Below are 22,873 nucleotides of genomic sequence, written 5' to 3'. Positions count from 1 at the left end.
ATTGGAAGTGAAACATCTGGGACTTGTACTGGTGCCCATATGGAATGCCGGCACGGCAGGCTGCAGCTTTACCCACAGTGCCACATCGCTGGCCCCCAAACACTAATATTTTAAGAGTTTTTTTGTCAAGAAATTTCAAAAATAACAAAAATGTTAATACATAGTGTTGGAGAATAAATTTTCATAAATTCAACTTCATTTTATATATGTGTTCACATATTCTGTCTAAATTCATTTAAAATTGCATTTTAGGGGGCCAGTGCTGGCACAACTTGAAGGCTTGCTGGTTCAAATCCCAGCTGCTTCACTTCTGATCTAGCTCTCTGCTAACATGCCTGGGAAAGAAGCAGAAGATGGTCCAAGTCCTTAGGTCTCTGCCACACATGTGGGAGATCAGGAAGAAGTTCCTGGCTCCTAGATCCTTTCCAGACAGTGCGGCCATTTAGGGAGTGAACCAGCAGGTGGAAGGTCTGTTTCTATTTCTGTCTCTCTCTTTATCTCTCTAGCTCTGCCTTTCAAATAAATCTTTTTTAAAAGTTGCATCTTAAGGATGGGCATTCGATGCAGTGGGTAAGGTAACACTTGAGACACTGGCATCCCACTGTTACCATCCTCAGGTTCGTTGGCTCACTTGCAAATAGAAATTGACAGGAGGCCAATGTGCCAATGTCCCCAAAGTTTACTGGGGACTTATGCTTGAGAACAAGGGAAACAGCACAGTGGGAAAAGGTTCCCCACAGTGGCTCCCCAACTGGGGTTGAACAGGTGCTTTTATGGGGTATTGAGGTGTGGTGTTTTCCCCTGGCACGTGACACTTCAGTATGTTAGGTGTTCCATTAAGGGCTGGATTCTTGTTCTTCTTTCTGTTTTTGCTTATTTTCCACACAGAATGTTTAAAATGACAATGTAACTCACTGCCACCATCCCAGGAAGGTCATATATTGGTAGTTCAGGGCTACTCTGGGCAGGCCTGCAGGTTGAAGTCCCTAACAGGATAGAAGGAAATCTTTTCCACTTAGGGTCCAGAAACTCCTTGTTCCTGAATGGTTTGGAGCTGCAGCTGGATACACAGTTCAGGAGACAGATACCTGGCAGGTTAGGAGGGGCCTGACTTAGTCAGTGCTGTTCCTATCCTGTCTCACCATGTCCCAATTCTTGGGTTCTTGTTCAGCCCCTCTCATTACAGCTTCTGGCTGATGTGCAAGGCAGCAGGTGATGATTCAAGTAGTTAGGTCCCCTGGTAGATCTGGATGGAGTTCTTAGCCCCTGACTTCCACCTGGTTCAGCTCTAGCCTTGTATACATTTGGGTGAGAATCAGCAGATGGTAGTTCTGTGTCTCTCTGCCTCTCATAAAGTAACTTTTAGGGGCCAGCGCTGTGGGGTAGTGGATAATGCTGCCACCTGCAGTGCCGGCATCCCATATGGGCACCAGTACGAGTCCCAGCTGCTCCACTTCAGATCCAGCTCTCTGCTATGGCCCGGGAAAGCAATGGAAGGGGGCCCAAGTTCTTGGGCCCCTACACCCGTGCGTGAGACCTGGAAGAAGCTCCTGGCTCCTGGCTTTGGATTGGCCAGGCTCTGGGGAGTGCACCAGAGAATGGAAGACTCCCCTCTCTCTCTGCCTCTGCATAACTCTGCCTTTTAAATAAAAGATAAAATTAAATCTAAAAAAAATTTTTAGGGGCTGGTGCTGTGGTGCAATGGGCTAAGCCTCCGCCCTTGGCACTGTAATCCCATATAAGCGTTGGTTCAAATCTCGGCTGCTCTTCTTCCGCCAGCTCTCTGCTATGGCCTGGGAAAGCAGTAGAAGATGTCTCAAGTGCTGGGATCCAGGTCTCTCACGTGGGTGCAGCCATTTGGGGAATAAACCAGTGTAAGGAGGACTTCTCTGTCTCTTCCTCCCTCTGTAACTCTACCTCTCAAATAAATAAAAGCTTTTAAAAAATTTTTAATTGCATTTTATTTTAATACAGGTTAGGAAAATCCCCATTTAAAGGAATTCTGTGGTTTGTTTTGCAAAACAAATCAGTCCTTTATAGTAAAAATTATGATTCTATAATTCATCTGTTTTGTAAATTTGGATATTTGCCCACTAGATTTTCTGAAGTCTGTGTGGATGGACAGAGCTGCATACAGTTGCCCTGAGCAGGTAAAAATGTAGGTGGAAAATCAGAAAACAGATTTTAAGCCCTTGTTTATCTATATATTTTAATAAAACTACACTTTTTTTAAAAAAATTCACAAATCATAATTAAAAATTTAAAATTTTTTGGATTGTATTTAAATTGTTGCGTCAGAAATATACACACGTTTTACCTAGAAACATGCCTCCAGGGAGTATCAGCTGAAAAGACTAAGCAGGAGAGGACACAGGAAGCAAGAAATAACTTCCACGTGTGCTGTGAAGCCTCTGCCCCCACAGTGGCCCAAACGCTGACCGTCAGCCAAAGGCTCGGTGACCGCACCGTGACTCTGCCGGCCTCATGGAAGCCGAGCCCCCTGGGGCAGCGAGTGGCGTTCCGGGTCTCTGCCATCAGCTGACGCCGATGGAGCATTTCTAGAAAAATCACTGCCTCTAACGAGTCAGGAAGCGTCAACCCTTTCTCCAATTCAGTCTTCTACCATTCTGCGTACACAACCTAAGTTTGCAACAAGAACACGGCACGGGACCCCTTGAACCTGAAAGGGAAATGCAGTTTTCCACGTACAGGAAGAAGAAACAGCATCCAATCGGCGCCGGGTTCTCAATGGCCAATCAAACCTCGTCTTACAATATAGCGCTGGGAGAAAGGGAGCTGGACTTCTCAGTTCCCTGGCGTGTGGCTGCAGTCACCTGGTAGGGGCGCACTCCGTGAGGCTGCTTTTGTTACCTGGGATACAAGGGGCGAGCAGTTGTGTCCTCCGTGCTTGCTGGATTTGCTTGTATTTGTTTTCAGCCACTGCTCATGTAATGCACTCCCTTAACCAGGAAATTAAAGCATTCTCCCGGAATAATCTCCGGAAGCAATGCACCAGGGTGACAACGCTAACTGGAAAGAAAATTATAGAAACGTGGAAAGATGCCAGAATTCACGTTGTGGAAGAAGTAGAGCCGAGCGGTGGGGGTGGTTGTGGTTATGTGCAGGATCTTAGCTTGGACCTGCAAGTTGGCGTTGTTAAACCATGGTTGCTCCTGGGTGAGTATATTTCCTTGCCACTAAGTCATTGGGTCCTTTTAGCCAGATTACTTTCTCATCCCCCTCTCCCATTATGTGTAATCTGTACAGTCAGCTGCCTTGCTGAAAAGTCGAAATGGTTCTTTTTTTGAATGTGGACCATCCATTAGCCACCTAGAGACATTTCTGTCCCACAGTATATCCCTAAGAAGCATAGATTCTAGAAACACTTGGCACCTGGTGTTTGAATTTTAGAAAAGTTTCCTGTTTTCCTGACTTCTATAGAGGATAGCACATTCATGTTCTGTTTTCTTGGATTATGAAAGATTATAGCAAATGAAGCAAAAGTTATGCAAATACCAACTCGCTAATTTGTCAAGAATATGGTATGATGTATAATTTAAAAAATAGTCGACAATTTTAAGTAGGCTGGAATTGTTTTTCATTTAAGAGCAGAGAAATTATCAATATTTATGCAGACAAGGCAATTTTGAGTTGAAAGAACACTGAACTGTGTCAGAAATAGCCGTGTACCATGCAAAATTTGCACAGCATCTTTCTCTGCTTAAGAACTCTGTAAAGTAGAGATCATCAGCTCCATTTTACACATGGCAACTGGAATTTAGGATTGGTTAACTAACTTCACAAGGTAACACGTCTAGTAAATAACTGAGTTGGTTATCAAGCCCAAATCTGGTTGACTCCTGCTCTCCATTGTTATTCTGGGCTGTTTTATGGAGGCTAAATCTTCGGTTCTGTTCTGCCTCTAATTTACTAGATTAGCTAATACAAGTCATTTATCTTTTCTGCCCTCCAAAAATCCCTGGAGTTATAGTATCTGTGTATCTCATAAAGTTGTTCTGAAGTTTTTATGAAAGGTTCTTGACACACATCAGTTGTAGGATACGTGAGTTATTACTATGTGATGTGGTATATGAATCGTTTCATAGGCTATTTTTAAGTTTACTATATAAATATCTCCAGCTAGTTTCTGTAGTTCAGTGAAAAAAATATACCGCATTCTAGCCAAGACATTAGTGAAAAATTAAGTAAATCTTTTAGTTAATAAGAAATGTCCACCTCTCTCTGCTTATCATAACTAGGAAAGAAAATATATCCAGGCAAATCTTTTAGTTATTTGGCTTCCATTGCAGTACTAAATGTTTAAAATAATTATGGTGGAATCTTTATGTATTATTCACTAATCAGGGCCTTCATGAACTTTGCTGTTATTTCATTCTCTTTTATGTGGACTGATCAAGGTTATGTTTTCAGATTGGGGTTAGAATCCTTCCTAGGATTCCAGAACAGTCCTGGGAGGGACTTCTGAAACTAGTCCTAATATGGACTCTTCTCTGGACCAGGAAATGGGCTATTTTTTTTTTTTTCTGAAAGATAGAGGAAGCCTGTTTCTGTCTAGTTAAAATTGCCTTATTCCTGAGGGACCCATAGATGGCTACATCTACAGTTCCACATGAATGATGCAGAAGTTGTTTCTAAGCAGATTTGGTTTCTGGGTTATTTCCAGGTTGGTGATTATAAGAGCTTCCTTCTTCTCAGTGAGCTCAGCTTCGTCCCAGCATTGCATGCCAAACAATTTTTGTTTTGGGTGGTGTGGCCTAGTGGGTAAAAACCACCGCCTGCAGTGCTGGCATTCCATATGGGTGCTGGTTTGAGTCCTGGCTGCTCCACTTTAGATCCAGCTTTCTGTTTTGGCCTGATAAAGCAGTAAAAGATGGCCTAAGTCCTTAGGCCCCTGCACCCACATGGGAGACCCAAAAGAAGCTCCAGGCTCTTGGCTTCAGATGGGTGTAGCTCTGACCGTTGCAGCCATTTGGGGAGTGAATCAGCGGACAGAAGACTGAATCTCTGTCACTCTCGCTCTCGCTTTCTGCCTTTGCCTCTCTATAACTCTGCCTTTCAAATAAATAGGTAAATATTTTAATGAAAAAAAAGAGAAAGTTGTAAAAATCAAGTATGTCTTTTTTAGTTAGCTTATAAACTCCAATAAGCTAATGCATTTCTAAAATCTTACATAGGCCCTAAACATTTTAAGGGGTGCATACAAGATCTTAGTAAACACTTTTTGTCCTACGCTTTGCAAGTTTTATATATATATATTCAGTTGAAAGGCAGAGTTACAGGGAGAAAGGAGAGACAGAGAGAAAGGGATCTTCCATCAGCTGGTTCATTCTTCAAATGGCCACACCAGCTGAAGCTAGGCCAGGCCCAAGCCAGGAGCCAGGGGCTTCTTCTAGGTGTCCCACATGGGTGCAGGGGCCCAAGGACTTGGGCCATCCTCTTCTGCCTTCCTAGGTGCATTAGCAAGGAGTTGGATCATAAGTGGAGCAGGCCACACTCATATAGAATGCTGTGACTGCACCATAGCTCCAGCCCCAGCAAATTATATTATTAGAACAAAAATCAGTAGGACTTTTTTTTAACTCTAACTTTATTTGAAAAAGTAGGAATTTCTATTTCTTTTGGATAGTTAAACAGCATACTTGTTATTTGTTAATAGCAGTTCTGTTCTGAGTCAGTGGTTCTGAGAAGTCCCAATTGATGACTTTTTGAACTCTATAATTCCAAGAGAAAGGCTTGAGATACTCTATGTGATTGTAGAGGATTTCTGAGCTCTAGGAAATCCAATATTCTTGGGAGAACATGCATTAAATTTGTTTAAATAGTTTTTATGTAAAATTCTTTCACAAATATATTACCTACTCCTCATAGTAAGTTATGCTTCTATTTCTATTCATTTAAAAATGATCACTACTATAGATTTTTTTCAAAAATTGGGTTATCATTTAGTTCCCTCTTCGTTAAGGTAATAACTTTTGGTTATTTTTGTGATTTGTACATTAAGACTTGCTACATCACTTATATATTTTTTGATATTTTCATAAACATTATCTCTTAAAATGATAGGAACAAGGTGTTAGAGATCTTACAAAGCCTGTAATTCATGATACATAGAGTATGATTGCAAAACCTTGAGCCTGTTAGAAGTCCCAGTTCCAGTAACCTGTAATATGAATATACTTTTTAAGTTACCTTGTTATAACATTTCTATAATAATCTTTGTCTCAGATAAGGAATATTTGAGTACTATGTGTCAATATACAGTATAACTGTAAATTGTTATAAGTAGACCTTCTGTTTAGCTGTATTCCTATTCATCAACTTTTAAAAATTACTATACAATTAAATTGAGTTAGTGTTCAGTTCTATGAATTTTAACAGAAAAATAGATTATTGTAACCATTTAAATCCATCAAGTTTTTGAACTTGTTGTTTTTAATAATGATTGAAATAATTTATAAAAGGATGACGTTCTACTTTTCTAAGATTTTAAAAATTAGTATGTGATTCACTGTTTGTTTATTTTCATGACAAGTGTTTTTCCATTAAAAGTTTAACACAAGATTGTAAGACAAAAAGTCTATTTGAAACTGGAAGAAAGCTAATGTTTATATCTAGAATTTAGAGAGAATTAACTCGAACTGGATAGTACCAAGTATTAGTTTTAGGAGCACAGGCTGATACTGTTACCTCATGCTGTAGATTAACATTTATTTATTTTTCTTATTGTTTGAAAAGGCAGAGCATACAAATTGTATTTTTTTTATCTCAATATTAAATCAATATAGTCAGATTATGGAAGTCAGTTTCGAAATTTGGCAGACTGACCTGAAATTTAATTGACTTGGTCTGTGTTTGATGTGTGTATTTAATGGAAATGATCAATGCATTCAGTGTTGATAAATATTTGTAATAATAACAGTATAGGGTGAAAACAGGAAAGAATTTTATGTAATGTTTCACCTTTTTTTGCTATTTTAAGCAATAGTAAAATTATTTTTAAATGACATGCATATGTACTTTTAAATATTTTATTTATTAATTATGGAGGGAGAGAGAAAGAGAGATTTCCTGTCCACTGGCTCACTCTGCAGATGCCTGCAACAGTCAGGGCTGAGGCAGGTCAAAGCCAAGAGCTAGGAACACAATTCAAGACTCCCACGTGGGTAGCAGGGACCCCAACTGCTGCCTCTCAGGATCTGCTAAAGCAGGAAGCTGGAATCAGGAGCTCAAAATGAGACTAACCAGATGACATGAAATCACTGAATTTCACTTAATTAATTTGGGTCCATTTTTTCTCCCTAGAGATGGTTAGGACTTCCTGTAGCAAACTAAACAAACCAAGCAAAAAACCAAACAAAACCAAAAGAACAAAAATAAAAAACTGATAATTTTTAAAAATTTTGAAGTTTTTCGAATTTATAGAAAATAATATAATAGACAATTGCATGTCAACCATGCAGCTTTAACAAATGTTAATATTTGATCAGCTGTCTTTTAAGTAGAATAAAGGTGAATGTGGGCTCAGCAAGGAGCCTATAGCTTGGTATTGTGAAGAGAATATTGGCCAAACAATGTATGTGCTGGCCTTTAAGCTATCTAAATTCATGTAAGAGCTGACTGATTTTTCCACAGGTCTAAGATTTAAAAAAACACTGTTTATGGAAACAGAGCCTAATTTGCAAAAGTAAATAACTTGAAGCCTATAAATATAAATACCCTATTTTTTCATTTGTGAAATGTGGGGAGCAACTCAGACTAGACTAAGTTACTCGAATTAAGACTTATTCTATGCATCTGCTCTCCCACAATATGGCGCTGGGAGAGGAGGAAACAGCTTTTACACTGCTGCCTCCAGTTCGACCAGTAACCTGCAGGAGCTGATCCTGCTCCTGATTGGAGGAGAGCAGCGTACTCGGCGTGTGGGTAGCAGAGTTGGGATTGGTGGAAGAGGACTATAAAGGAGGAGAGAGACAACATGCACCAGGAACATCTATCTGAAGGAACACCTGTGCAGCCCCTGAGAGAGCCGGCCGGCGGTGTGCCGCTCCCCCGCGGAAGTGGGGAAAGTGGCAGGGGGAACCGCCCTTCCATGGAGGTGGAAGGGACGGTAGCCAACCCGGGAAGAACCAGCAGCAAACCCGGGGAGGGCCGAGCAGACAAAAGAACAGAGCAGGGTCCTGTGTCATTCCTCCGCGAAGAGGGGGAGCGACATAATGGTGCTGTGACTCTGATAGGAAACCTAGGCAGGGTTTAGTGTCATTCCTCCATGAAGAGGGGGAGTGACAGTGAAACTCTATTTTAGCTGATTTTTCTCCCTATGAACTTCTTATCAGTTAGAGCCAGTTTCCAACTGTGGAAGATCTAGAAAGCCAACTTCCACAGAAGAGAATGTAAAAGGGCACACAGCCCAGTGGTACATGGAGCGTGGGTGGTATCCTATGGACCAACAGTTTGCTCTGAGCTACTGGGTGTTCCCAACCCAGCTGGTACCAAGTCACTTTGTGGGTGTTTGATTTTCTTAATACCCTTTTTTAATTTGCAAAAGAGAGATGTTTACTGTGGAAAATAGAAATGAACATGAAGAGGGGAATAAAAGCTTACTTGTTACCCCACAGCTAACATTTTGAGTTGTATAGATTGTCCATTCTTTTTTTTTTTTAATTTTATTTAATGAACATGAATTTCCAAAGTACAGCTTATGGATTACAATAGCTTCCCCCCCATAACTTCCCTCCCACCCACAACACTCCCCTCTCCCACTCCTTCTCCCCTTCCATTCACATCAAGATTAATTTTCAATTATCTCTATGTACAGATCAATTTAGCATATATTAAGTAAAGATTTTCACAGTTAACATTTTGAGTTGTATACATTGTATACAACATTTTGAGTTGTATACATTGTCCATTCTTAAGCATATACACATTTTTTTGTTTTATAAAAATTGATGATGATGTTTTGTAACCTGCTTTTATTACCTTATATGTTGAGAGCATGTTTCCATGCCATAAATATTCTGAATTTCTTGTTTCTGATTGTGCAAAAAGCCATATATATTTCACTGCACAATTATAACATATTTTATTTAATTCAATCCCTATTATTGGGTTTTTAGTTGTTTTTTTTTTTTCTTTTTTTGTGTGTGTTAAAAACAGTACTATAGCAAATACTTGTATAGCTAATCATTGAAACGTCTCTGAATTTTAGGATGAATCATAGAAGTGAAAGAGTCTAAAAGTGTATACAAAATGAATATTGCAAACTGCCTTTTAGAAAGTTAGACTAAGGACCCCCTCCCTTGTTAAAGAAAACTAATAGAATTGTTATACAAAATTTTATGAAGTCAGGAAGGTTGTATTTATGTTCAATTTATGTACAGGCTGATTTATTTCTTGTAGGGTCACAGGATACTGCTCATGATCTGGATACACTGAAAGAGTACAAGGTAAAAAAAAATGCCTCAAATCTGATAGCATATATAGAAAGTATTTTAATTGTTACATTCATTTAGGAAAAACAGTGTTGGTCCATCTTTAATACGTTTCAGTATAATTGTTAACATTGTGCCTTTCGTCCTAATGAAGTTGCAAAAAGAACTATATGTTTTTCAAATCATCGCACCTATTGTCTATCTTTCCAGTTTTATATTTTTCTCAATGCCCTTCACAAACGCCCATGAACCTGACCTTGGAAGCATTTCTTTCTTATGTCATCCTTGTGTTGGATTGACTTGCCATCATCTTTGTAAGACCTACTCATCCGTGCCTTCAGTCCCAGCTCACATACCATGTCTTCCCTAATACATTTCCTCCTACCCTCCTCCACAAAAATGTTGTGATGTTCACTTATTTCAATATCTACTCAGAATGTTTAGCCATTTACCATTTTGTCAAGCACTGTTTTAGAACATTTGTGGAGAGGCAATGAGGAAGTGATGGCAGGGGCAAAAAAGGATATGGAGAGGTTAAGTGTGGGAGAGTTTAGAGCATGTTTTCGGGCGGTGATAGAGGACGGAGCTGAAGAGATAGGAAAGCAAAAATTGTGGCTGAGTGTGCCAAGAAAGTAGGAGGCCATGTGCCCTCAAGCACAGATACTGGAATGAGCACTCTAAAGGATGCAGGAGTGCATCAGTCATTACAATAAGAAGGGAGAAGGAAAGGGTGGTGCAGATGCAGGCGGTGTTGTTAGGTTTGGTGGTAGATGTGTGGGTTCCTGTATGATAGCTTCTCTTTTTACCACTGAGCAGTACATGAGGTAACTTGCTGGAAGTATGGAAGAGATGGTAAGGTTGAAAGTTCTTAGGAAGGTGGAAAAGGTTTGAAAAATCCATATGGAGCATGGGGGAGAGAAACCTGCTAGAGCAATGCAGTTTGTAGGCATTGCTGAGCATTGAAAGATGTTGGTTCTCATCAATTTATGACAGACAAGAAATACAATATTGTGTGACTTTTCTCCAGCACTGTAAAGAAGAGTGTGTATAAACTGGACTTTTGCCAGAAAGGTATAGGCAAGGTGCACTATGGACTATTAGCTGAAAGAAAAGGTGGTGAAGGCAAAAGGTGGCTGATATGTAAGAAGAAAGCAGAAATATCAAGTAATTGATGGCTTTTCTAAGGTCTAGTGGAAGTAACTGAGTGAAAAAGCTGGAAAGAAAGGAATGGGAGGGACAGGCAATATGTTGTAGCAGGTTAAGCCTCTGTCTGCAGCGCTAGCATCCCTTATGGGCGCCAGTTTGAGTCCTGGCTGCTTCACTTCCAATCCAACTCCTTGCTAATGGCCGGGGAAAATAGCAGAAGACCCAAGTGCTTGGGTGCCTGCACCCACATGAGAGACCTGGAGGAAGCTCCTGGCTACTGGCTTCAGACCAGCCCAGCTTTGGCTGTTTATGGCCATTTGGAGAGTGAACCAGTGGATGGAAGATCTCTGTCTCTGTCTCTCCGTCTCTCTGTCTGTAACTCTGCCTCTCAAATAAAGAAATAAATCTTAAAAAAATAATAAAAAATTTAAGATGGGAATGGGATACATAAACTAATCATATCAGAGCAGGAGCAGTTCTAGCATTGGCCTTGAAAGAGGATGTTTAAGTGGAGTGATAAGGAATGTCATTGGAGATAAGGTGGGCAGGGAACTGTTAAACCCAAAAGGAAATTGATGTCACCTAGGATAATGGGACTCAGTCTATATCTCCCTCCCACATGTGTGGCAGAGACCCAATCACTTGAGCCATCACCTGCTGCCTCCCAGAGTGCTGATTAGCAGGAAGCTAGAAAACAAAGTAGAGCTGGGATTCAAACCCAGGTATGTTTTTTACTTGGAATGCAGATGTCCCAAGCAGCATATTAATTGTTACCCCAGAGCCCTGCCCATAGCAGGATTTTTAAATAGCTACTTATTTCATATCACCATGATGGAACTGAATTTGAACTAGTTTATGAGAGGGGAAAGATGAAACAATACTTGCCTATGCAAAAAAAATTTCAGATTCTGTTTGTCATCTTGCCTTGAGGAATATTAATTTATTAGTGTAAGCAAGACTTTGAAACTTGTTCCACTTTTGTTAAAATATTGATGTAAGAGGGTTCCCATTAGGGAGAACAGTGATTTTCATATGCTTAGGCGAGTCAACACCATTCTGTCTAGTTTCTCCTATCTACTTTCAAGTGTCTCTCTTAAGTGGACTTTTGGGATTTTTTCTGTTGTCTTTCTTCCACAAGGTAGTTAGATTAATAAATGGTTGATGGCTGTCTCTTTATGAAGCCTAATTCAGTACTCTTCTGGTTGTGAGACACACAAACCAATTTGAGCAACATGGCAAGGAAAGAAAATGTGGATGTGGATCTGTGGCTTCAGATTGGCCCAGCTTCGGCTGTTGTGGCCATTTAGGGGAGTGAACCAGTGAATGGAGGATCTTGCTTGCTCTGTCTCTCTATTTTTAAGATTTATTTTATGTATCTGAAAGACAGAGTTACAGAGAGAGGTAGAGCCAGAGAGAGAGAGAGAGAGAGAGGTCTTCTGTTCTGCTGGTTCATTCCCCAAATGACCACGATGGCCAGAGTTGAGCTGATTTGAAGCCAGGAGCTTCTTCCGGGTTTCTCATGTGGGTGCAGGGGCCCAAGGGCTTGGGCCACCTTCTGCTGCTTTCTCTGACCATAGCAGAGAGCTGGATTGGAAGAGGAGCAGCTGGGACTCAAACCGGCACTCATATGGGATGCCGGTACTCCAGGCTGGGGCTTTAACCCGCTGTGCCACAGTATCATCCCCTCTCTCTCTCTTTTTAACTCTGCCTTTCAAATAAATAAATAAATCTTTTAAAAATTTTAAAAAAGAAGGAATATCACTCACAGCACTTATTTACAGTCGTTAGATGTGGTCCCTGCCCTCATGGAGTCTCTAGTAGAGAGAAGGAGAAAACAATCTGTAGGTGGTCGGAGCTATAATAGGGTATGTATGGTGGGCCATGAGGATGTACACAGAAGGGGCACTTCTGTTAGGGATGGGGCAGAGACGGCATTCTGGAGGAAATATCATTCAAGCGAGTCATGTATAATTATTTTACTATTCTTGTTACAGATGTTGACATCTCAGTCTCTTTTTAGGTTACCTCACTCATGAGAGTTTAAATATCATCATTTTTTCTCTCCCTTTAAGGTGACTCATATTCTAAATGTTGCTTGTGGAGTTGAAAATGCTTTCCTCGGTGACTTCACATATAAGAGCATCTCCATATTGGATCTCCCTGAAACCAATATCCTGTCTTATTTTCCAGAATGTTTTGAATTTATTGAAGAAGCTAAAATGAAGGTAAGTTTTATTTTAATCCACTGTCCTTCAAAAACAGAAATTTGAAAGTATGGTTCCTTTGTCTATTCTTTTTTTAAAGATTTTATTTATTTATATGAGAGGTAGAATTATAGACAGAGAGAGGGAGAGACAGAAAGTTCTTTTATCTGCTGGTTCAGTCTCCAGATGGCCACAGTGGCCGGAGCTGGGCCCATCCAAAGCTAGGAGCCAGGAACTTCTTCCATGTTCTCCTAGGTGGGTGCAGGGCCCCAAGGACTTGGGCCATCTTCTACTGCTTTCCCAGGCCATAACAGAGGGCTGGATTGGAAGAGGAGCAGCCAGGACTTGAACAGGCACCCATATGGGATGCCAGTGCCACAGGCGGAGGCTTAGCCCACCAGACCACAGCGCTGTCTCCATCTTTATTTTTTTATTTTAAATGAATTTCTAAAGATCTATTATGAAACTTTTAATCCAAAAATATTTCATCAATTCCTACAGTTATTTAGTACCCTCATTGTTCTTTTCTCGTTGAGATACTTGCTTTTTTTAAAAAAAAAAGATGTATTTATTTATTTGAAAGCCAGAGTTACAGAGAGACAGAGGCAGAGAGAGAGAAAGAGAGAGATCTTCCATCCGCTGGTTCACTCCCCAGATGGTTGCAACAGTCAGAGCTGTGCCGATTCGAAGCCAGGAGCCAGGAGCTTCTTCCAGGTCTCCTACATAGGCCCAGGAGTCCATCCTCTACTGCTTTCCCAGATAATAGCAGAGAGCTGGATTGGAAGTGGAGCAGTTAGGACTCGAACTGGTGCCCATATGGGATGCTGACATTGCAGGTGACGGCTTTACCCAATATGCCACAGTACCAGCCCTGAGATACTTAGTTTTAACATTAATTCAGTTTCCTGTTTCCTATGTCTGAAAAATGTTAGGAAATAAAATCTTCATGTACTGAATTTTCCTGTTTAAATATGTAGTTATATTTCCTTTAAGGAATTGATAACTATTTGCCCTCTGACCACTGCTTGCTGACCTACAGGTAGATTATAGAATAAAGAGTGTTCTAGTCTTGTTAGTATAGTTATGATGGTTAGTGCACATTCATTTTAATGACTGAGGTAGGGATTTTGAATCTATGCATTTATATTTTTTAAGATTTATTTTATTTATTTGAAAGACAGAATTACAGATAAAGGTAGAGACACAGAGAGATCTTCCTCTGCTGGCTTACTCTCCAGATGGCCGCAACTCTGGAACTAAAGCCAGGAACCAGGAGCTTCTTCCAGGTCTCTCATGAGGGTGCAAGGGTCCAAGGATTTGGGCCATCTTCTCCTGCTTTCCCATGTGCATTAGGAGAGAGCTGGATCAAAAGTGGAGCAATCGGTACTCAAACAGGCATGCATATGGGATGCTGGTGGTGCAGGCTGGGGCTTTAATGGCTGTGGCACAGTGCAGACCTCAGAATCTATGCATTTTTAAAAAAAGATTTATTTATTTATTTGAAAGGCAGAATTACAGAGAGGCAGAGGCAGAGAGAGAGAGAGAGAGGTCTTCTATCTACTGGTTCACTCCTAAGATGGCCACAACAGCCAGAGCTGGGCCGATCTGAAGCCAGGAGCCAGGAGCTTCTCCTGAGTCTCTCACACAGGCACAGGGGCCCAAGGACTTGTACCATCTTCCTCTGCTTTCCCGGGCCATAGCAGAGAGCTGGATTGGACGTAGAGTAGCTGGAACTCGAACCGGCGCCCATGTGGGATGTCGGTATTGCAGGCAATGGCTTTACTCACTACACCACATTTCCAGCCTCAGTCTATGCATTTTTAACAACAGAATTTTAAGGCACTCTGAGGAATAAAAGTGTATTGCTTTACTGAGTCTGTAAAAAGGTTGATCAGTAGCTGTCCATTGGTTTTCTGAGTTTAGAAGACCAACAGGCAATATAATATTAGATTAGAGCCAACATGCTGACAGGCAGGGCTTGTAGGCTCGTTATCTTCAAGAAGTACATCTTGAATTGACACTGTTTTATGTCAATAATTACTTATGTTATCAGGAAGTATACCTTGAATTGACACCATTTTATGTCAATAAGTACTTCTTAAAAAATGTATGTAAGGGGCTGGCACTGTGGTGTAGTTGGCTAGGCCTCCACCTGCAGCACAGGCATCCCATATGGGCCATAGTTCGAGTCCCAGGTGGTCCACTTTTGGTCCAGCTCTCTGCTAGTGTTCCTGGGAAAGCAGTTGAAGATGAATCAAGTACTTGTGTCCCTGCACCTGTGTGGGAGACCCAGAAGAAGCTCCTGACTCCTGGCTTTGGATCAGCCCAGCTCCAGTTCTTGTGACCATTTGGGGAGTGAACTAGTGGATGAAAGATTTCTCTCTCTCTGCTTTTGCCTCTCCCTCTCTGTAACTCTGCCTTTCAGATAAACAAATAAATCTTTAATATATATATTTTTCTATATAGATATGTTAGGATCAGCTGCTTTTTTGAGGTGTAGAATATGGCTTAGATGGTAGAGTATAGATTTCATTTGTATCTGCATTAAAATTGCAAGATATGTACCATTGTGTGTAAAATTGGAGAGGGGTGGGCATTGACATAGTTGTTAAGATAGTACTTAGGGGCCGGCACTGCGGCTCACTAGGCTAATCCTCCGCCTAGCGGCGCCGGCACACCGGGTTCTAGTCCCGGTCGGGGCGCCGGATTCTGTCCCAGTTGCCCCTCTTCCAGGCCAGCTCTCTGCTGTGGCCAGGGAGTGCAGTGGAGGATGGCCCAGGTGCTTGGGCCCTGCACCCCATGGGAGACCAGGAAAAGCACCTGGCTCCTGCCATCGGCTCAGCGCGGTGCGCTGGCTGCAGCGCGCCGGCCATTGGAGGGTGAACCAATGGCAAAGGAAGACCTTTCTCTCTGTCTCTCTCTCTTTCACTGTCCACTCTGCCTGTCAAAAAAAAAAAAAATTTAAAAAAAATTTAAAAAAAGATAGTACTTAGGATGACTGCATCCCATATTGGAGGCATCCTGGCTCTACTCCCAATTCCAGTTTCCTGCTAATTCCCTACCTGGAGGCAGCAGGGATAGCTGTAGTAATTGGGTTCTTGCTGCATACATGAGAAACCTGAATTGAATTACAGGTTCCTGACTTCAGCTTGGCCCAATCTGGGCTGTTGCAGGCATTTATGGAGTAGGCCAGTATATGGGAGTGCACTTGTTCTGTCTCTCTCTCTGTCTCTCTCTCTTTTTAAAAGATTTATTTATTTATTTGAGAGGCAGAGCTACAGAGAGAGGGAGAGACAGAACCAGAGATCTTCTGTCCACTGGTTCACTCCCCAAATGGCCACAATGTCCAGAGCTGGTCCGATCCAAAGCCAGGAGCCAGGAGTTTCTTCCATTGCTTTCCCAGGCCAACAGAAGGGAGCTGGATCAGAAGTGGAGCAGCTGAGACTGGAACCGGCACCCATATGGGATGCCAGTGCCATAGGTGGAGGTTTAACCTACTATACCACAATGCTGTCCCTAAATTTTTTTTAATAAAGAAAATTTCCCTTAATTTGAGTTGGTAGTTAATTAGATTTGTTCTTAGCAAGGGTTTACTAAAGACAGAGCCTGAAACAAGGATTAGGAGCTGATGCTAATTTGAGATGTACAATCCTTAGATACTCAGAGTGAGAGGAAAGAATTGGAAGCGTTTGTGAAATACCTAGTTAATTTGTTTTGATTTAATAATTTTCAGCAATTACTATAATAAATTTTTACTATAATTTACTGTAAAAATTTATAATAATTTTTTAAAAAGATTTATTTATTTACTTGAAAGAGTTACATAGAGGCAGAGAGAGAGCGCAAGAGTGAGAGAGAGAGAGAGAGAGAGAGAGGTCTTCTACCTGCTGGTTCACTGGTTTACTTTCCAAATGGCCTCAAAGGCCAGAGCTGAGCTCATCAGAAGCCAGGAGCCAGGAGCTTCTTCTGAGTCTCCTATGTGAGTGCAGGGGCCCAAAGATTAAGGCCATCTTCCACTGCTTTCCCAGGCCATAGCAGAGAGTTGGATCAGAAGTGGAGCATTCAGGATTCAAACAGGCAAACAGGCACCCATATGGGATGCCAGCACCACAGGTGGTGGCTTTACCTGCTATGCCACAGCATCAGCCCTATAATAAAATTTTTAAGCATTTTGAATCTCATAAAAATGGGCTGTCGGTACAAAATGAAAAAAGTCCCAGATATATGACAAATAGTTTTGTGTTTATTTATTCAAGAACAGTGAATTTGGGAATGAATTATGATATCTGTAAGAAAACTACTAAAATTATCTTTGTTGATATGAAAAATTTCAGACGAAAGCTAATTTTTAAAAAATTTATTTAAATAACTTTTTAAAAGTACTTATTTATTTTAAAAGTACTTATCTATTTGTAGTAGGAAGAGGAAGAGACAGATATTCCATCTGCTGGTTCACTCTTCAAAGGACCACAACAACCAGATCTGGGCCAGGCTAAATCCAGGGACCAGGAGCTCCATCCTGGTATCCCACATGGGTGGCAGGAACCCAGGTGTTTTGGTCATCTTCTGCTGGCTTCTCACCCACATTAGCTGGAAGCTGGATCGCAAGAGGAGTAGCCAGGACTGGAACTGGCAATCCAGTATGGGATGCTGGCAGCTTAACCCATTGCACCACAAAACCAGCCCAGATTATAAACTAATTGTATTGTTAATCATTTGATTTTTTTTGAAAAGAGATTCACTCACAAATTTGTTACACATATTGAGGAAAGGAATTTTGCAACATATATACAAATCTGAGAAAACTGCCTTGCAAAAATAAAATAATACAGTGAGTCACAATCATCGTACTATTAACGTGTAGAGTATTCGCAGTGGTATGTTTTGTTTTCTTACATTGTTCCCACTGTTCCCTTTGTGTTTTATCAAATGAAGATTCAAGGAATGAAGTAACTGAAATGTCTAATTCTGTAGGGTGTGCTCACAGTACATTACATTTCATTTAGATCATTAACTTTTTAGCAGCCTGAGATAGGCCAAGATGTATCAGTGCTACTCCATCAGCTCTATCACAGTTCATTATTAATGCAGTATTGCCCCCGTCAGTATTGGTCTTGCACTGTGTCCCTTTTCACTTGGAAAGTATCGTTTGCAAGTTACCTGACACGTTTTTCATTTATTGACCTCATGTTGGTGTCTGATTACTTTTTCCACTTCCTGTTGTTATATTTGTGTTATCATTTTACCATCTCATATGTTTAAACATTTTTAAAGTTATTTTCTGTCAAAATAAAATATATCCAAGGATGGAAATTTTTTCCCTGCTGATCATTTTACACAGAGTTCCAAGCCAGCAACAATAGTTTATTTATGGGAAGATTATGTATATGTGGAATGTCTCTGGATTTCTGTCTAGTTTATGATTATAGCCACTAATTTACTAAGCTTTTGTGTGTAGTTTACTGAATGAATTTCAAACACATCATCAAAGCATTTCAGTCCTAGGAGAGGGAGGAGGGCAGGTCTCAGTTGATTAATTAACTGATTGACTGTCTATTAATTGTTTATGAGAGGTGTGTTTTGATAATCAAGTCAAATCATATGCATCATCAAAACAGTATTTACAATTTTAACTAACAAGTATATAATCAATTTTATAACCTTTCTTAAGTAAATAATAATAATTTTACTTGCTTTTATTGCAGGATGGAGTTGTTCTTGTTCATTGTAATGCAGGAGTTTCCAGAGCTGCTGCAATTGTAATAGGTTTTTTGATGAATTCTGAAGAAATTTCATTTACCAATGCTTTTTCTTTGGTGAAAAATGCAAGGCCTTCCATATGTCCAAATTCTGGCTTCATGGAGCAACTTCGTACATATCAAGTGGGCAAAGACAACAAGTGTGACAAAAAACAGGAATTAGAAAAGGACAAGAGTTCATGAGTTGCATTCTAGCTGATGATGGGCAACTATAATTTCTGAATTGACTTTGATAGCCATTTTCCCTCTTTTTTTTTAGGACATGGACTAATAAAAACCTTCCTTTTATCTTGCTTACAAATGGAAATTGAGGTCAATTTGTTTTTTCTGAACTAGTATATGAATTTTTAAATTATATAACTTTTCCTTTGTTATTACAGTGTTTGATTAAATGCTTCTTTGAATTGCTAGGGAAACAACAGTGTATTACCCATCATTGATTTCTATAGAAGAAAAAGGGTTATATTTAAAGTCTATATTAGAGCAAGGAAAGAATAATCAGTTAATGAAGCCTTTTGATACTTTTCTATGCCACCAACTGTTTTCATGAAGGAAAGAATTTGATATGCTATTTGATTTACTGTTTCAAAAGGAGATAACTTTCATTGTAAAGAATATTTTTAAGTTTGAAAATAAACACTTTCAACCTCCCTGAAGAGGTGCCAGTATCTAAAGGTTATTTAGTATTTCTATAGTGGTTAAAATGTTTTCTAAATTTTTAAATCCTCTTAGGAAAACATACCCACTTCTCATTTTGTTGTTTTTTTTTTTTAGCTTAATTTTATTACCTGCATTTTTTAATTTTTAAAATATGTAAACAGATATTTTTCCTTATATTATTGTAAGTGTGTGGTTAGTCTTTTACATTTTGTGCTTTTTATCTTGGGTGCCTAGCAAGCTGTTGTTGGTTCCCATGTCATAATTTTTTGGTCTCCTTGGATATGTCTTGTACTGAAGGGTATTTTTCTTAGATTTGTTTTCTTCTATGATCTGTTTTCTAATTCAAAATGTATTTCTTCCATGATCTATTTTCTAGTTTAGTCTCCTACTGGAGAACATTTTTAGAAGTATTTATTGGCCGGCGCCGCGGCTCACTAGGCTAATCCTCCGCCTAGCGGCGCCGGCACACCGGGTTCTAGTCCCGGTCGGGGCGCCGGATTCTGTCCCGGTTGCCCCTCTTCCAGGCCAGCCCTCTGCTGTGGCCAGGGAGTGCAGTGGAGGATGGCCCAGGTGCTTGGGCCCTGCACCCCATGGGAGACCAGGAAAAGCACCTGGCTCCTGGCTCCTGCCATCGGATCAGCACAGTGCGCCGGCCGCGGCGGCCATTGGAGGGTGAACCAACGGCAAAAGGAAGACCTTTCTCTCTGTCTCTCTCTCTCACTGTCCACTCTGCCTGTCAAAAAAAAAAAAAAAAAAAAAAAAAAAAAAAAAAAAAGAAGAAGTATTTATTTATTTGAGAGGCAGAGAGAGAGAGACAAAGAGCTCTCATCCTCTGGCTCACTCTCCAAAAGCCCATAATGGTCAGGGCTGGGCCAAAGCTGGCAGCTTGTAACTGAATCAGATCTCCCACATGAATGTCAAGAATCAAATCTATTGAGCCGTCATTGCTGCCTCCTGGTTTCTGCATTAGGAAACTGGAGTCAGGAACAAGAGTTAGATTTCAAACCAAAGTACTCCCATATGAGATGCAGGAACCCCAACTGGCATGTTAACCACTAGGCTAACCATCCATCCCATGAGCACCATTTTAAAAAATGTTTTATTTCACTTTTATTTGACAGACCAGTAGATGGAGAAACAGAAAAGGATAGAGGACAGGTAGGGCAGGAGAGGGAGAAGGAAATCCTTTGTGCTGGTTCACTCCCTAAATGCCCACAATGGCTGGAATTGGGCCAAGTTGAACTTGAAGCCAGGAACTCAATTCAGGTCTCCCATGTGGGTGGCAGGGATGCAATGACTTGGACCATCTCCTGCTGCTTTCTAGGATCTGCCTTGGAAGGAAACTTGAGTCAGATTAAATTTATAATTTAATCTTTGGTTAAAGGTTTTGAATAGTTTCTTTTTGCTGTCTCCATATTGTTAAGACTGAACTCTGTACATTGTAAATTTGCCTTCAGATTTTGAAATTTTTGGTTCAAATAAAGTGTATTGTAATTAAAAAACAATTTAGTAGTTTTCAAGTTCCTTTTATGGTTTAGATAATAATATTACTATGTATATTTTATTTTTAAAAATGTTTTGAGCTTATCTTTAATATGTATACATATAAATATATTCAACATATAATGCATTTTTATATAATATATAATAAATGTTATGATAATATGTTTTATATAATAAATATATTTAACATATAAATTGGAAAGTGCACATTGAATACATTTGTACATTTGAGAAATCATACTATGTTATGCTGTTGTGAGCAAAAAATAGAAGTGATAAATGCAAGTGATGGCTTGGAATTGCTTATGGTCTGGATAAAAATACTTTTCCAGCTGATGCTATGAACTCTTTTCTTCTGTTTAGAGGCAGCCCAGATGTAATTAACCTACAGTGAGCTCCCCGAAGTCAACCAAAGCAGGGAGAATCCCCTTAAATATGAGATTCACATATAATATTGTCTCTCTGCTCAGTCTTGCTGGAGGGCTTGCTGGGTGAGCCCTCTCCATTCATATAAAAACAATTAATTTAAGTAGTTACTTTTTAGAGTGCTACTTTGTTTTCAGCTGTGGAATGTTGTCCCATGAAGAATTGATAGAATGTGTTCATAGTGGATAGTATGGCTTTTTTTTTTGCCTGTAGTTTGTATGATTAGTGATCTGGTTGTTTCAAACATGTAAGTACTTTGAGGATCAGTTTTATCTTATGCTTAAATGAGACTATTTTGCTATATCCAAACTAGATCAGTGAATGTAATTCAGTGTTTTAAGTTAGGCATTCTGTGCTTTCAAGAGTTCTTTGGTAAAGCTGTCTATCTGAAAGGAAAATGAACCAAACCCACATGTGGATGGCGGTTTGAGAAAGCAATGGCCAAGACAACCTTGGCAGATTTCCCTCTTGGGCTGAGTTTTTTTTTTTTTTTTTAATTTATTTAATGAGCATAAATTTCCAAAGTACAGCTTATGGACCACAATAGCCTCCTCCCCCCCGCCCCCGTGTCTTCCCTCCCATCCACAACGCTCCCCTCTCCCACTCCCTCTCCCCTTCCCCTTCACATCACAATTAATTTTCAATTATCTTTATATACAGAAGATCAGTTTAGCGTATGTTAAGTAAAGATTACCACATTTTGCTCCCACACAGAAATACAAAGTGTAAAATACTATTTGAGTACTGGTTATAGCATTGATTAAACACCTAAGAGTAATTGTGTATTAATTACAGAGCTCAACCAATAGTTTTAAGTAGAATATAAAATGCATCTTTTGTATTGTTGTGGCTTCCCCCCGACCTCCCTCCATCCCGTGGCCCTCCCCTCACCCACTTCCTCTCCCATCCCACCCTTCATCACGTTTCATTTTCAGTTACCTTCATATACCGAAGATCAATTTAGTATATACTAAGCAGGGATTTCAACAGGTTGCACTCACACAACCGAACCAGGTATAGGGTATTGTTCGACTAGTAGTGTTGTTTTTGAGTTTCATAGATAAACATATTAAGGACAGAGATCCTGTGTGGGGAGCATGTACCCAGTGACTCCTGTTGTTGATTTAACAATTGGCACTCTTATTTATGACGTCAGCAATCACCCGAGACTCTTGCTATGAGCTGTCTAGGCTATGGAAGCCCCTTGAGTTCACCAACTCTGAATTTGTTTAGTCAAGGCCATATCACAGTGGAGGTTCCTTCCTCCCTTCAGAGAAAGGCGCCTCTCTCCTTGATGGCCTGATTTGGGGCTGAGTTTTTTAAGAAGCAAAGTGCTTCGAGCTCTTCCCCAAGAATGGACTTTCCTTGTGTCTAGTGCTTGCTGACTTACCGGTGTTGACAGTTAAATCCTAGTGTTGTAGGTCCCAGCCAACCAATACTATATCAAACACCATTATACACATAACACATATACAGCACTGTGATCTAATTTAAACAATACTTTCTACTATTTATACTACTATAATTAATATACATAAACATCTTTGCTATATAACCTAAGTGATAACCCTCTTTTAGTTACTGAACTCTGGACTTCAGCTTCTTGTTGTTGTTATCACAGTTACAAAGTTGTAATGGTATCTTTTTTTCCATTTGTATGTAATGGAATGTGTAACTCAAAGTATATACATAGTGTGGATGTTCTTGTTTCTGGAGATTCATG

The 22,873-nt window shown here is 40.1% G+C and overlaps 1 protein-coding gene across 2 annotated transcripts; it reads left to right on the top strand.

Moving 5' to 3' along the window:
• The first annotated feature begins 2,433 nt into the window (after positions 1 to 2,433).
• DUSP19 (dual specificity phosphatase 19) lies at positions 2,434 to 20,723 on the top strand. Of its 2 annotated transcripts, XR_011387212.1 has the most exons (5): positions 2,461 to 3,177; positions 9,421 to 9,467; positions 12,671 to 12,823; positions 18,508 to 19,628; positions 20,004 to 20,723. XR_011387212.1 is itself a non-coding variant. In XM_002712233.5 (4 exons), exons 1-4 carry the CDS (start codon positions 2,952 to 2,954, stop codon positions 18,742 to 18,744), a joined length of 663 nt encoding a protein of 220 aa, XP_002712279.2. In that variant the 5' UTR covers positions 2,434 to 2,951; the 3' UTR covers positions 18,745 to 20,723. The 2 variants fall into 2 exon arrangements, 1 of the variants encoding a protein (XP_002712279.2); XM_002712233.5 differs by having other exon boundaries at positions 2,434 to 3,177; positions 18,508 to 20,723.
• Positions 20,724 to 22,873: the final 2,150 nt, after the last annotated feature.

This window comes from Oryctolagus cuniculus, chromosome 3, assembly GCF_964237555.1.
Source record: "Oryctolagus cuniculus chromosome 3, mOryCun1.1, whole genome shotgun sequence".
NCBI lineage: Eukaryota > Metazoa > Chordata > Mammalia > Lagomorpha > Leporidae > Oryctolagus > Oryctolagus cuniculus.
This window is presented reverse-complemented; position numbering and strand designations above follow the sequence as displayed.